Below are 12,949 nucleotides of genomic sequence, written 5' to 3' on the forward strand. Positions count from 1 at the left end.
CTGGGGGGCAAAGCTCCCCAGACTCCCCTAACTATAGCCCTCTTAACCCCCTGCCACTTTAAGCATTTTTTTGAAAATGCAGATGTAAATTAATATTCAAACTTCAAGCATTAGAAACAATTATACGAGGTCTGTGAGAAAAGTATCAGACCTTTTTATTTTTTTCAAAAACTATATGGATTTGATTCATATGTTTTTGCATCAGCCATGCTTGAACCTTTGTGCGCATGTGTGAGTTTTTCCACGCCTGTCGGTTGCGTCATTCGCCTGTGGGCAGGCTTTGAGTGAGCACTGCTCCACCCCTCTTGTCATTGTTTCATTGTGAGGAAATGGCGGAATGATTTGGGCTTTTGTTCCATCAGAATTTTTTCAGAAACTGTTAGAGACAGGCAGCTGGAAACCATTCGAAAAATTTATCTGGCTTTCGGTGAAAATTTTATGGGCTTCACAGAGAATAAGGACTGTTACTACAGCTTTAAGGACGGCCCACAATGGCGCTTGGCGCGCCACGCTCCAAGCCGCCATCGAGAGGCAGAAAACACCACATCATTTCTAAACAGATGGCTGTGTGGATCCGGGACCATCGTGTGCAATTTCTCTGGTTATCACAAGACCTGGACATCAGCCATTTTCCGGCAGATTTCACTTTTAACAAGAGATTTTGTCATGGAAAGCCGAACGGAGGCTTCGCGCGTCACGACGGAGCCGCTGATGAAGCGAGACAAAGGAACACCTCCGTTTCAGAGTGTCAGAAGACAAGTTGGGACATGCCCAGCTCTCCACAATTTCTCTTACCTATCTCGGCTTTCAGTGCTTACCAGTCGAGTGAGTATAAGAGAAATTGTGGAGAGCTGGGCATGTCCCAACTTGTCCTCTGACACTCCGACACGGAGGTGTTCCTTTGTCTCGCTTCATCAGCGGCTCCGTCGTGACGCGCGAAGCCTCTGTTTGGCTTTCCATGACAAAATCTCTTGTTAAAAGTTAAATCTGCCAGAAAATGGCTGATGTCCAGGTCTTGTGATAACCAGAGAAATTGCACATGATGGTCCCGGATCCACAGAGCCATCTGTTTAGAAATGATGTGGTATTTTCTGCCTCTCGATGGTGGCTCGGAGCGTGGCGCGCAGTGCACCATTGTGGGCCGTCCTTAAAGCTGTAGTAACAGTCCTTATTCTCTGTGAAGCCCGTAAAATTTTCACCGAAAGCCAGATAAATTTTTCGAATGGTTTCCAGCTGCCAGTCTCTAACAGCTTCTGAAAAAATTCTGATGGAACAAAAGCCCAAATCATTCCGCCATTTCCTCACAATGAAACAACGACAAGAGGGGTGGAGCAGTGCTCACTCAAAGCCTGCCCACAGGCGAATGACGCAACCGACAGGCGTGGAAAAACTCACACATGCGCACGAAGGTTCAAGCATGTCTGATGCAAAAACATATGAATCAAATCCATATAGTTTTTGAAAAAAATAAAAAGGTCTGTTACTTTTCTCACAGACCTCGTACATCTTAGATTATATATTAAAATGATCAACTTTTGGGCATAAACAATGTATAACTCAAGTTTTAATTAAATGTATTTTATTTATATTGCACCAAATCACAAGAAAGCTTCCTCAAGGTGTTTCACCTGAGTAAGATCGAACCTTAGCAACCCTCCCTGAGCAAGAATGCAGGAGACAGTGGAAAGAAAAACTCCCTCTGGTGATAATGGGGAAGAAACCTCAAGCAGACCAGACTCGGGGAGATGGGAGGAACAGATGATTTCAGAGTGAGAAAGTCAGGCTGAAACATTCTGTTCCCTCCTTTGTAACTTTGGTAAAGAAAGAGCAAATGTCTTCAGATTCATGATGGGGGGAAGAATTTTAGTTACTTACATCTGCTGGAGCAGCTGATTTTAAGAAACAAAGCACATTAATGATTAAAAGTCATTAAAGTGATTAAAATTCTGATTTTTCAAGAACATTGATTTTTCGTGTCCAGTACACCGAGCTTCCAGCCGGTTATATCAGTCATAAAAATAAATAAGAACAATGTGTTTGGGAGACTGTCAGGTTAAACTGATCAGTGTCCTGACTCTCTACCGATCAAAGGGAATAATGTGATTATTAACCATCAGATGATAAAGTAAAACCTCTTAAATTCAGTGTTAACGCTCCGACATGACGCATGCGCAGACTTGTTTTCGAGGAGCGCGCAGACACTGGGAGCGCGTGCTGTCCTCCTCTTGTTTGGCCCTCTCGCTCTCCGTATGTCGTCATGAACATGGCGGCTGCCGTCCGTTGCGGGGTGACTCCGAGTTGTTTAATAAAATGTTTCTTCAGACCAACTGGAAAAACGAGACGAGGCCTCCGGCTGCTCACAGACTCAGAGGACCACGTAGGTGCTGCTCAGGTTTTCTTCTGCGGGACGTCTCGTCTCCTGACACGGACGGAGCACATTCCGCGGCTAACTCGCTAGCATGCTGAAGCTAACGTGACTTTGAGCATCAACAATATAAAATAAACAAAAAAAAAAAAACCAAAGCAACACGAACGGTCTGCTCTGCATTTAACTGTCTTTACGTTCGTCAGATAATTTACCTACTTACTTTTCAGCAACATGATATTTTATGTTTTTCACATTTTTGTGAAGTTATTCAGAACAAATCGGTGAAAGAAACCCCCCCCCCCCCCCACACACACACACACACACAAAATTAAAGTGAAAGCCGTCAGAGGGTTGATGCAGCCAATCATAAATACTTTACTGATCAATACATGCTTTACAACATCCATCTGGATTTCTCGATTGTTGAGATGTACAAAAAGAAAGTGCTTTTAGGACTGTGGTTTCCTTGACCATTGAGTAAACTTCTCTAAAACCTAATCACCTCGAGGTATTTATCCAAGCAATATTCCCACTAAGTTTGAATGAAATCCGTCCAGCCGTTTTTGAGTTACCGTGTCCACACCCACTGTGGGTGTAGTGTAAATGAGGCTTGTGTTTGCCTGGTGCTCATATGTGATGTTTTATAAACAGCGTTTTCTACGGAGATCACATCTGCACACAGTTTCCGAGTGCATCACCAGGCCTCTGTTGGGCCGGACAAAGCACAAGAAATCTTTCTGGGTCAGCGCCGTGGCTGTCAGGCACAACAGCTCACAGGTGAGTTTACTCACATCCATGTGAGATTGAAGCTGTCGTTCTTACAACTCAAGTGCTAATACTTAAATTTGTAAAGTTAACCAGCATTTGTTTCCCATTTTCTTTGTTAGTCTTTGTGTTCAGGCATCATAACACCTCACATATTTAAATTTTGATTAAATTATTTTGAGTATCACTTTTTGTTTAATTAAGTATTTGCTGAAGTAGTCAGATTGAACTGTTTTGACTTTAAAAAGGTCATTTTATTTGTTGTTCCTAATCTACATTCAGCGGGTGATTATACTCCAGGTTTCCCATAATTCTGAGCTTGTGAATGTAGAAACTGGACTGGATTTGTTTTGGACTTTTGTAAAATCTCATGAATCCATATCAAGACTCCACTCCTACTTGTGCTAAGACACGCCCACTGGGGCAGTCTGTACTGTGTGTGACACACCCACATAGACCTTCTGTGTAGGTAGAGGGGGCGTGGCAAGCAGCAGCTCCTTTCCATTTAAAGTGACAGACACAGAAGAGGTCATGTATGCAGGGTCAGACTCACCTGCTGATTCTCTAACATCCATATTGTTGTTGCCAGATCCCACCTGATGCTGGAAATGTGTCAGTCTCTGAAAGTCCTCCAATCACAGATTCCTCCACCATCACGCTGCCTTCTGACTCCACCCCTGTCACTGCCCAGCCAATCACTGAACAGGTAGCACAGGCCTATGTCTGACACAAAGTACTTGGTCTAAATGCTCAATCATGTGCTAAATGTGATGTTGATCCATTTATCGATGCATTCAGATTAAACTGGAAGCAGCTTCTGCTGTTCAACCAGCTTCCTCTGCTCAGCCTTCGGTCTTGGATTCACCTCCTGACCTTTTGCCCTTTGACATCACCTCGGTCCTACCACACACAGCTGTTGAGCAGGTGACTGAGGCTCTGCCCACTGCAGTGGAGGTGCTGCAGGCTGCAGGAACAGAGCCCACTTTAGCAGAGCTCGGCCTAGCTTCCTACACACCAGTGGGACTAATCCAGAACCTTTTGGAGATGATTCACGTGGACCTGGGTTTGCCCTGGTGGGGGGCCATCATTGCAGGCAAGCACAGATCCAGGCTTCAGAGTATTTGTTTGCATGAGGAAGTTTCCTAAACTCACGATGATTCCTGCTCTTCTTTTGGGTGAAATCCTGACTGGTGTGCAGGAACCGTGCTGGCCCGTTTGGCCATGTTTCCTGTCATCGTGAAGGGCCAGAGGGAGACGGCCAAGATGAACAACGTGCTGCCTGAGATGACCAAACTCACCGAGAGGATGAATGACGCCAAGCGAAGTGGAAACAAATTTGAGTGTAAGTTCTCACTCTGTTTTCTCCGCCACCGTTCTTTGCCCTCTGCCCTCACGCTGACGTGTCTTTATGCTACAGTTGCCAGGGCGTACTCCGATCTGATGCTCTTTCAGAAAAAGCACGACGTAAGTCCTCTACGGGGCTTCCTGGTTCCTCTAGTCCAGGTGAGGTTCTTCTTTGCCTTTGAGGTAAACCAAAGTGTAACAATTAGAGCTGGAGCGATTAATCAACACCTACTTTGGTAATCATTACTCATCACTAATCATGTCTTTTTTAAATACAAATTCTTTGTGAATATTTTGTGGTTTATTTTGTGAGCTGCTTCTCTCCTGTCTGGCAGTAAATTGAATATATTTGGGTTGTGGACAAAACAGAAACTTTTTAAAAAATATTTTATTTATTTTACATTTTCTAGGCCTAACAACTAATTGACTAATCAAGGAAATCTATTAATCCATTCATTTTCTTTATTTGCTTACTCTAATTAAGGGCAGGGCTGTATGCTTAGCTTTTTCATTTAGGAGCACAGGTGCTCCTAAATGAAAAAAATTAGGAGCACAGATAAAAATTTAGGAGCACTGTGAAATTTCTTGATACAATTTTATTATTAACGCAAAGACACATACTGTACAGAGAGTACCTTTTCCACACACACATGCACATTTTATATGATTCTATTGTTGTATTTATTTCATTGTTTTTTACTTCCTTTTCTATCGTTATTTACATCATTGCTTTTGTCCATTTCATTACTTTTTGCTGTGTATTTCTGTGTATTTCTTAATTATTATAGATGTTTTAAGGCTGTAAAACCCCTCACTACACACATTTTCTCACTTTTCTCTCCTATGTAAACAGTCTCAAAGTTCAAACCTTAGTAGAAAAATAAGTCCAGTATTATAGAATGAAACCAAAGATCAAAACCTGTTTTCAGGCCCAAACATTTGTTTGAGAAATAAAAATAGAACGTTTTCCTATAAATAATTATGATGGCTTTTAGAACTAACGAATTTAATTTTCACGATCAACCTACGAGGTTGGACACATAAGAAATTATTAATAGTGACTGACCAGTATTTCACAGTTCCTCTGATCGCGCCTCTTCATCGTGGCGCCGCGTCTTTTTCCACTGAGTCAAACCTCGCTGCAGGTGGCTTTTTCCAAGTTAAAAACACAGTTGTGGGTAGTTGTTGGCGCTCTTTTTTTCTTCTGGGCGAGAAGATTCTTGTAGACAGATGCGCAGAGCACAGTGCGCGTGCTCTACCTTCGCTGTGTCACAACCGGCTGCTTGATGAGGCCGCGGAACACAATGCACTGTAAAGAAAGGCATGCAAGGTTGGACTGAGGGAATCCGCGAGGCGCGAAGGGTGAACCACGTTATAGCGAGGGACCACTGTATATTTATTTTAGGAGCAAAATGCGAATGAAAGGGTTGAAATACATTCTCGCACACGTGCGCCCGTTTTATTTTTTTTCCTCGCACAATCAAATTTTAGGCGCAATATGCAAGCAAAATGCTCGCACTGTACAGCCCTGATAGGGTATAATTGATTGATTATGAAAATAATTGTTAGTTGCAGCCTTGTTATTGTCTAATAATTTACTCTTGTGTTTTTTTTTTTTTGTTTTTTTTTTCACCTAAGGTGGATGAAATTTAAAAACTGTCCAAAAAAAAAAGGAATTTAATTGTGTTATTATAGTTTTTTTTATCATGTCACAAAGTGATGAAAGAGTGAAGTCACATCAGACTTTTGTGTCTCTGGGAGTTTTTGAAATTGAAGACTTTGAGATTTTGTTGATGACAAAGATGTTGGTGCTCATGATGATAGATTAGATAGAACTTTATCAATCCCTTGCGAAGACTCCCTCAGGGAAATTGACAAAATGTCACAGTTATTTTATTTTTATTTTTGCACTTACTGCTGGTTTTTTTTTTTTTTCTAATCCAGGTTATTTTGTTTCAGTTTTGTGCTCCATGATGCTTTTCCTCCATGTCACATTTCTATGAAAATCAAAAATCCAGAGTAGTTGTGTGAGTCTGACTTGGCCTTCACCACTTTTGATAATAAAATATCTTGCAGACTCGGGTGTCGTCTGACTTGAACCTGCAGCATCAGTAACACTGTTTTGTTTTTTGTTTTTTTTTGTCTCGCCCAGGCACCGGTCTTCATGTCTTTCTTCATTGGGCTGAGGAAAATGGCATACCTCCCTGTGCCCAGCCTGCAGACAGGAGGCGCGCTCTGGTTCTCAGACCTGACGGTGGCAGATCCTTTCTACATCCTGCCTCTGGCCGTCACTGGAACCATGTTTCTCATCCTGGAGGTGCTTCTGCTCGGCTTTCATAACTCAGTTCCATGATGGGTTCGGATTTTATATAATTAGGCTCATACACACGTACATTTGACCTTGAGACTGTTTTCTCTCTCTTTCAGCTGGGGGCGGAGTCTGGTGTTGATAATCCTAATCTGCGCGGTTTGAGGACTGTGTTCAGAATTATGCCTTTTGTCATTCTCCCTCTAACCATCAGCTTCCCCACGGTCAGTCCTTCTGGGAGCTCTGTTTGTTACATTTTATTTAATAATTTTTTGAAGTGGTTTGACATCACCAGAAACCTCTGTCATTCTGTCTGCACTCAGGCTGTTTTTACCTACTGGTTAACATCTAATTGCTTCTCGCTGGGCCAAGTCACCCTGCTCAAACACCCCTGGGTCAGAAAGAAACTCAAGATCCCATTGATGGTGGCCCACCCCGCCTCCTCTCTGCCCCAGAATGAAGGTTTCATCGCAAACATCAAGAAAGGTCGGTGTCCAGAGACGAAATGTCAAGTCTGAGAATATTAAACGTGATAACGGTAGAGTTCATGCTAATGCTTGCCCCGCGTACTGCAGATAGCTGTGGGTGTCGACTGGTTTTGTGTCTTTGTAGACGGTCACATCGTCTCAGAACTCTCATATTACAGCTGCTCAGTCAAATCCTGTGATAGCGTCTCAGGGAGCGCAGTACGACTGACTACAAACACAGACGGCTCACCCACCTGCAGCAGTCAGAATACAGACCTGTGCATCACGGGTCAGATCCTTCATTTTAGCCTTAATCTGTGTCCACGTGTCCAGGCTGGAAAAACGCTGAACTGGCCCAGCAGCTGGAAGAGCGAGAGCGGAGAATCAAGAACCACTTGGACATCGCTGCCAGAGGTCAGTGTCTGCGTGTTTGGGTCACCTGCCATCCTCCTGGCGGTCACCCTGCTCCACCCTCTGCTGATTGAGTCAGGTGTGCTCAGCCAATCAAGAGGTGGCGAACCTCAGAGTTGGCCAATCAGCTGTGGTTGCAGGTCGACATGTAAAACACGGAGGGCTGCAGATGCCATTTTAGTGACTTAAACACTGGAACTATAAGCACGTCTCTGCTAAAATTTTAAAGTCTACTTTCAAATTAAGTCTGGTTTAACAGACACCCAGAAATCATCCTGTATAATGAGTGTTTACACACCTTGACCGCTAGGTGGAGCTGTTTAGCAGGAATGTTGTGCACTAAAATATTTGAATGTGTTCATTCCCGTCATTTTGAACGAGTCATGTTTTCCATCCTCTTGTTAGGTCCACTCAGGCAGACGTTTGCCCACAATCCCATGCAGCAGACCCCAGCCGCGGCCACAACGACACGTAAAGGCAAGGCGGTTGCTGAGACCAAGCCCTGGAAGGACACCATCGGGTAGTTTAACCGTGTAATTAATTATGTACGTAGCAGAGAAAAGACGGGTTCTGAGGGTTGTTGTTGTTGTCTTTATGATTTACTGTGATATTAAAGTGTAAAATGTGCTTCATCATGAATCAATAAATAATCCACTGAAAAAAGAAATGAGGAATTTGTGATTTTACTATAAACACCTCTGTGCAGCTCAGCTGTCTCTGACTCTTAATACGGCCACAAATAAAATCTGAGTCTGTCTGTATAAAAATAGCCCTTTAGCAGCTGATGGGACAAAGGCAGCAACACACACACACACACGAGAATTCTATTGAATGCAAGAAAAATGTGGAAAGTGTGTGTGTCTGTGTATATATATATATATATATATACACACGAGTATATAGTAAGTCCCTTCAGCTACTCCCTTGTTTGCACTCGGGGTCGCCGCAGCAAATCCAAGTTGGATCTGCATGTTGAATTGGCACAGGTTTTACGTCTGATGCCCTTCCTGATGCAACTCCACATTACATGGAGAAATGTGGCAGGGGTGGGATTTGAACCCGGAGCCTTCTGAACTGAAACCAAGCGCATTAACCACTCGGCCACCACCCCTGCTTTGTGTGTGTATATGTATGTATGTATATATATATGTATATATGTGTATGTATATATATGTATGTATGTGTGTGTGAGATCCTGTTTGTGCAGATAATACTAAAGCCATTAACAGGGTCAGCAGTGCTTTCACTTCGTAAAATCTCCATTAATAATCATCTGATTTCAGCAAAATCAAACCTAAATAAACACGTCTCGTCCACAGAATTCCATGTAAGACACTCGGAGTCTCAATGTATCACTTAAAACAATTTTCTACAAATAACTGTTCTATAATAGAAACGGCTTCTTTAAAACGTTCTCTTCACAACCTGCTGGGAAGGAATCCCGCTAAAAGGAGAATTCCAGTGCCGTTGTACGTTCATGAAGATTATTGTCACAGAGATGATAGTGGCGTTCAGATGGAGTGTGATGCATCGTAGGTTCATCTTCAGCCTCTGTGTACGCGGTGATATACGACAGGAGGTGTGTCTGTGCGTCGCCCCGGTGTCTATGCTGCCTTGTCCTCGTCCATTTCTGTCAAAACGGTGAAACACACTTTTTGGATCAGCACACCGGATTTAGCTGAAAGACAGAAAAACAGGGAATGTCGGGAATCTGCTCATGATGCCAAGCATTCTGTTAAAAATAGCAACGGAGAGATGTAACAAAAAGAGCATGCAGATCCATTTACACGTGATTTTTTTTTTTTTTTTTTATGTTGACCGTACAATACTGGTGCTGGAGAAATTAATCAATTTTTTTTTTGTAACTGAAAACAAACAGATTCACACTAAATCTTGTAACATATTTTCTTACACCTGTCATATTTGTGCTAATAATTATATATAATTAAAAATGTTATGCTGTATCTTCGTTGTGCAGTGCGGCTGCAGAAAAGCGTGTTGTCTGTGGGGATCCATGGGCTCTAGATTGGGTCATGCTTATAAAATAGCTCGCTGACATTTTTTAAGGGTGATAATAAATCATGTAAAGTTTCTAAATTATTTTAACTGAGTGCAGGAGGTTAAAATGAGTTTTATGAATAATTGTATGTATTATTTGGCACAATTAGTTGATGATGTTTTACAACTGGTAAGGTTGAGATATTTGGTTACCAGGGGACTGATTCATGGTGACCTCAGTGTTCACTGTTGCTACCTAATATCCCTTATTTCTCCAAAAACATTTGTCCTCTCAACTTGTTTTCACTGCGTTCATTCTTGACCCAAAATACATAAACATACCAAATAGTAAATGTCAGCTCTCCCTGATATCTCCGTGATCAAAGTTCCACACGTGCATGGAGGCTACTTAGCTTTTAATATGTAGATTTGAAATGTTAAAACACTGAAGTCAGCAACATAAAAATTAGTGGGTTTTTGTCCCTCTAAATATCTCAGTCTTTTGTTGTCATCCTTTATCAGTGTATTGTCCACTTTATGACATCATAAAGGCTGGTAACTTAAAAAAAAAAAACCTTATCTTGAATCATCATTGATGTCTTGTACTGTATTTATTTATTTATTTTTATTTTTTTTGCCAAAGACAGATGCTGTGCTAATAACAAATTCATCATGATGATATGCAAATGTTAGAAAATGGTTTTGTTTATTTGTCTGGTGATCAGGGACTTTGTCCAAAGTCTCCACTGCAGTCTGCAGACTGATACGTTTGTTCGGTCTAATAGGTCTGTTCACAATACAGTGTTTGAATGAGTCGTCTAGTTCCTCATACAGTCCTTACTGCATCTTAGATGATGACCTCTGACTTGACCTTAAAGTTAAAGCGATGACCTTGACATGACCTGTGTTGTGTGTGTGGGGTCCAATGAGTTTATCAACCAAGTTTGGTTTAAATTATTCTGATTTTTGAAGATCTCACTGCAGACAGACATGGCCGTTAAAAAGTCTTTTTTTTTTTTTTCACATTGCAGAAACCTGATTAAATACAAACTGATTTTCTTTCAAATTACAGGTGATCATGTAAAATACATCCTGCATTTTTAAAGATGAAACACTGTCATAAATATAATAATTATAATATTAAATGAACAAAATGTTTGATTTTTTTTAAATACAATAAATGTGATTATGAAGCTTCATTTGAAGCACCAACACGTGACTGACTGCTGGGATTCACCAGATATGAAGCAGTTTCATTCTTTACAGCTGATCACGGTTTATACTTGGACTCAAAACGTGGTTTTCATCAACCCTGCGAAGTGACTCACGTTGTTTGCACTCCTGAGTCTGAAACCTATCCGTTATAAATCCACGCCCACGTGTCACCTGGCTGCAGCAGGTAGACTGTTCCTTTGGAGACATGGGGATGGTCTGGTTGCCAGCCAGGCCTCAGGGTGGCTCTGTGGTGTGTCTGATGCATTGATGTACAGCACCAGACCGTTATTGTCACATTTGAGCACTTTGTGCCACCTCGGTGTACGTTCCCATGCAAATACATTTAACAGGAATGATTTTTCCACATTTGAAAACGGCGACAGACTCCTCTTACCAATGATGGTCTGCAGCCACACGGGCCTCCGGTGGGCCGGAGTGTTGCAGCAGAGGAAGTAAACGGGTGCCCCTGACATGGCGATGGCGATACCAATCAGGGAGTTGATGGTGTCACTGTAGAGCGGCACCACCACCAGGAAGATGGTGAGGAAACAGAAGATGATGGGATAGAACAGACTGAGCTGCAGTGGACAGAAAAACAAAATAAGACCCGTGAAACACCATCTGCCATGACTGAGTGTCCAAACTTGGGTGTGGTTTTTATGGCACCTTTAGTGGTCGAGCTCTGTCTGGCTGCTTCCAGCGCAGGTACAGCTGTCCAAAGATGGACAGACCCACAAAGAACCAGTAGCTGAAGCTGTAGTAGTTGATCAGTCTGAAGACATCTTCCACACACAGGTAGATCAGAGCCATCGTGCCCTGCAGGAACAGGAAGTGAGAAACGCCTTCATAACAGAGAAACGCTTTCATAATGGAACCATGAAATGGGACGACTGACTGACACTGAAGAGCAGCGCGGGGATGGGTGTGAAGCGGAGAACATGGATCATGCACAGGTAGTCGGGCAGGTGGCCCTCTCTGGAGCCCACGAAGAAGAGTCTTTGGAAACAAACGGCATCGAGTGAGGCGTCATCACAAAAAGTCCAATCTTATCTACAAAAAACAAATGTATGTCCCCTTTGACCTGCCTGTTACCTAGCAACAGTAACCGATGCCTCAGCTACCCTGCTACAATATAATACATGACATTAAGGACTCGGTGTGTTAGATTAAAGCCCAGCAACACGTTTAAAGACAGATTCTTCTTGACACTGTAGAATTCCAAACAACAAAGGCAGCATGGAATCAATAATAACAGGAAACTGAGAAATGCTTATTTTGATAAAAGTGACATTTTATAATAAATTGCTGTCAGACCATTACACTGTCTAATCCAAGAACCTATATGACCTACAAACCTGGACTGTCAGAGGAGAAGCAATCACCCCCAGGGAGTGTAATCCTGAAGTAAACCATCGCTCACCTGGACGCAGCCAAGATGGAAGCGTTGAGTCCGCCAAAGCATGACAGAGCCACAGCGAGGGGTATAGTCCAGTTCATCACGCCAAACACTTGGTCTGCAAACGTCTGCAGAGAAACATCCAGAGAGCTTTTAGCATAAAGTTTATTTACGCGGTGAGGTTCTGGGGTTTGGTACGTACCACCGCGACTGCTTCACTGTTCAAGATGGCATTGATGGGGAGGACGGTGTAGTATGCCAAGTTGGTCAGGATGTAGATCACGGTCACTACGGGCATGGAAATGGCAATGGCCAGCGGCAGGTTCCTGCAGTTCACACAAACAAACAGCAGAGGGAGGCAAAGGAGATGAGACGTGGAGGCTGAAAGATACGGACCTGAGAGGCAACATGAATCCAGTGGGTGAGGGAAGGATGGAGTCCAGGATTAACCCGCAGTATTCTGTCATTTAATCTGCCTGGGAACTCTGAGAAATGCTGGTGACAAATGTCGTCTTGTTCAGTTTGGCAGAACGCGTTGTTGTGTGAAGATATTTTTTATTTCCTTTCACAGGCTGTTTGATTTGTCTCTAGATTGTAATAAACTGTCACCGGTTTCCCTCTGAGTCGGTGAAGCCATGGGGGGGGGGGGTGTGAGAGTAGTTTGGTCAAATGTCAGC

General features: G+C 42.8%; 2 protein-coding genes across 3 annotated transcripts in view; one reads left to right on the forward strand and one right to left on the reverse strand.

Annotated features, from left to right (window-relative positions):
* Positions 1–2,230: 2,230 nt before the first annotated feature.
* oxa1l (OXA1L mitochondrial inner membrane protein) overlaps positions 2,231–12,949 on the forward strand; it is a 26,969-nt gene continuing 16,250 nt past the window's right edge. The window contains exons 1-12 of one of the 2 annotated variants that reach the window (XM_034164473.1): positions 2,231–2,377; positions 3,020–3,145; positions 3,723–3,839; positions 3,932–4,226; positions 4,332–4,475; positions 4,551–4,636; positions 6,630–6,794; positions 6,905–7,009; positions 7,109–7,271; positions 7,586–7,666; positions 8,069–8,134; positions 12,054–12,059. In XM_034164473.1, the coding sequence (XP_034020364.1) occupies positions 2,258–2,377; positions 3,020–3,145; positions 3,723–3,839; positions 3,932–4,226; positions 4,332–4,475; positions 4,551–4,636; positions 6,630–6,794; positions 6,905–7,009; positions 7,109–7,271; positions 7,586–7,666; positions 8,069–8,134; positions 12,054–12,059 (1,474 nt within the window). In that variant the 5' untranslated portion in view covers positions 2,231–2,257. Of the gene's footprint in view, positions 2,378–3,019; positions 3,146–3,722; positions 3,840–3,931; positions 4,227–4,331; positions 4,476–4,550; positions 4,637–6,629; positions 6,795–6,904; positions 7,010–7,108; positions 7,272–7,585; positions 7,667–8,068; positions 8,214–12,053; positions 12,060–12,949 lie in introns of those variants that run through there. The other variant, XM_034164474.1, reaches the window with a different exon arrangement.
* slc7a7 (solute carrier family 7 member 7) overlaps positions 9,186–12,949 on the reverse strand; it is a 20,012-nt gene continuing 16,248 nt past the window's right edge. Inside the window, exons 5-10 of the mRNA XM_034164475.1 lie at positions 12,475–12,598; positions 12,297–12,400; positions 11,776–11,872; positions 11,543–11,692; positions 11,271–11,454; positions 9,186–9,341 (exon numbers count right to left, since the gene is read on the reverse strand). Of these exons, the coding sequence (XP_034020366.1) occupies positions 9,268–9,341; positions 11,271–11,454; positions 11,543–11,692; positions 11,776–11,872; positions 12,297–12,400; positions 12,475–12,598 (733 nt within the window). The 3' untranslated portion in view covers positions 9,186–9,267. The remainder of the gene's footprint in view (positions 9,342–11,270; positions 11,455–11,542; positions 11,693–11,775; positions 11,873–12,296; positions 12,401–12,474; positions 12,599–12,949) is intronic.

The sequence above is a fragment of the Thalassophryne amazonica genome, chromosome 23 (genome assembly GCF_902500255.1).
Source record: "Thalassophryne amazonica chromosome 23, fThaAma1.1, whole genome shotgun sequence".
In the NCBI taxonomy this organism is placed as follows: Eukaryota; Metazoa; Chordata; class Actinopteri; order Batrachoidiformes; family Batrachoididae; genus Thalassophryne; species Thalassophryne amazonica.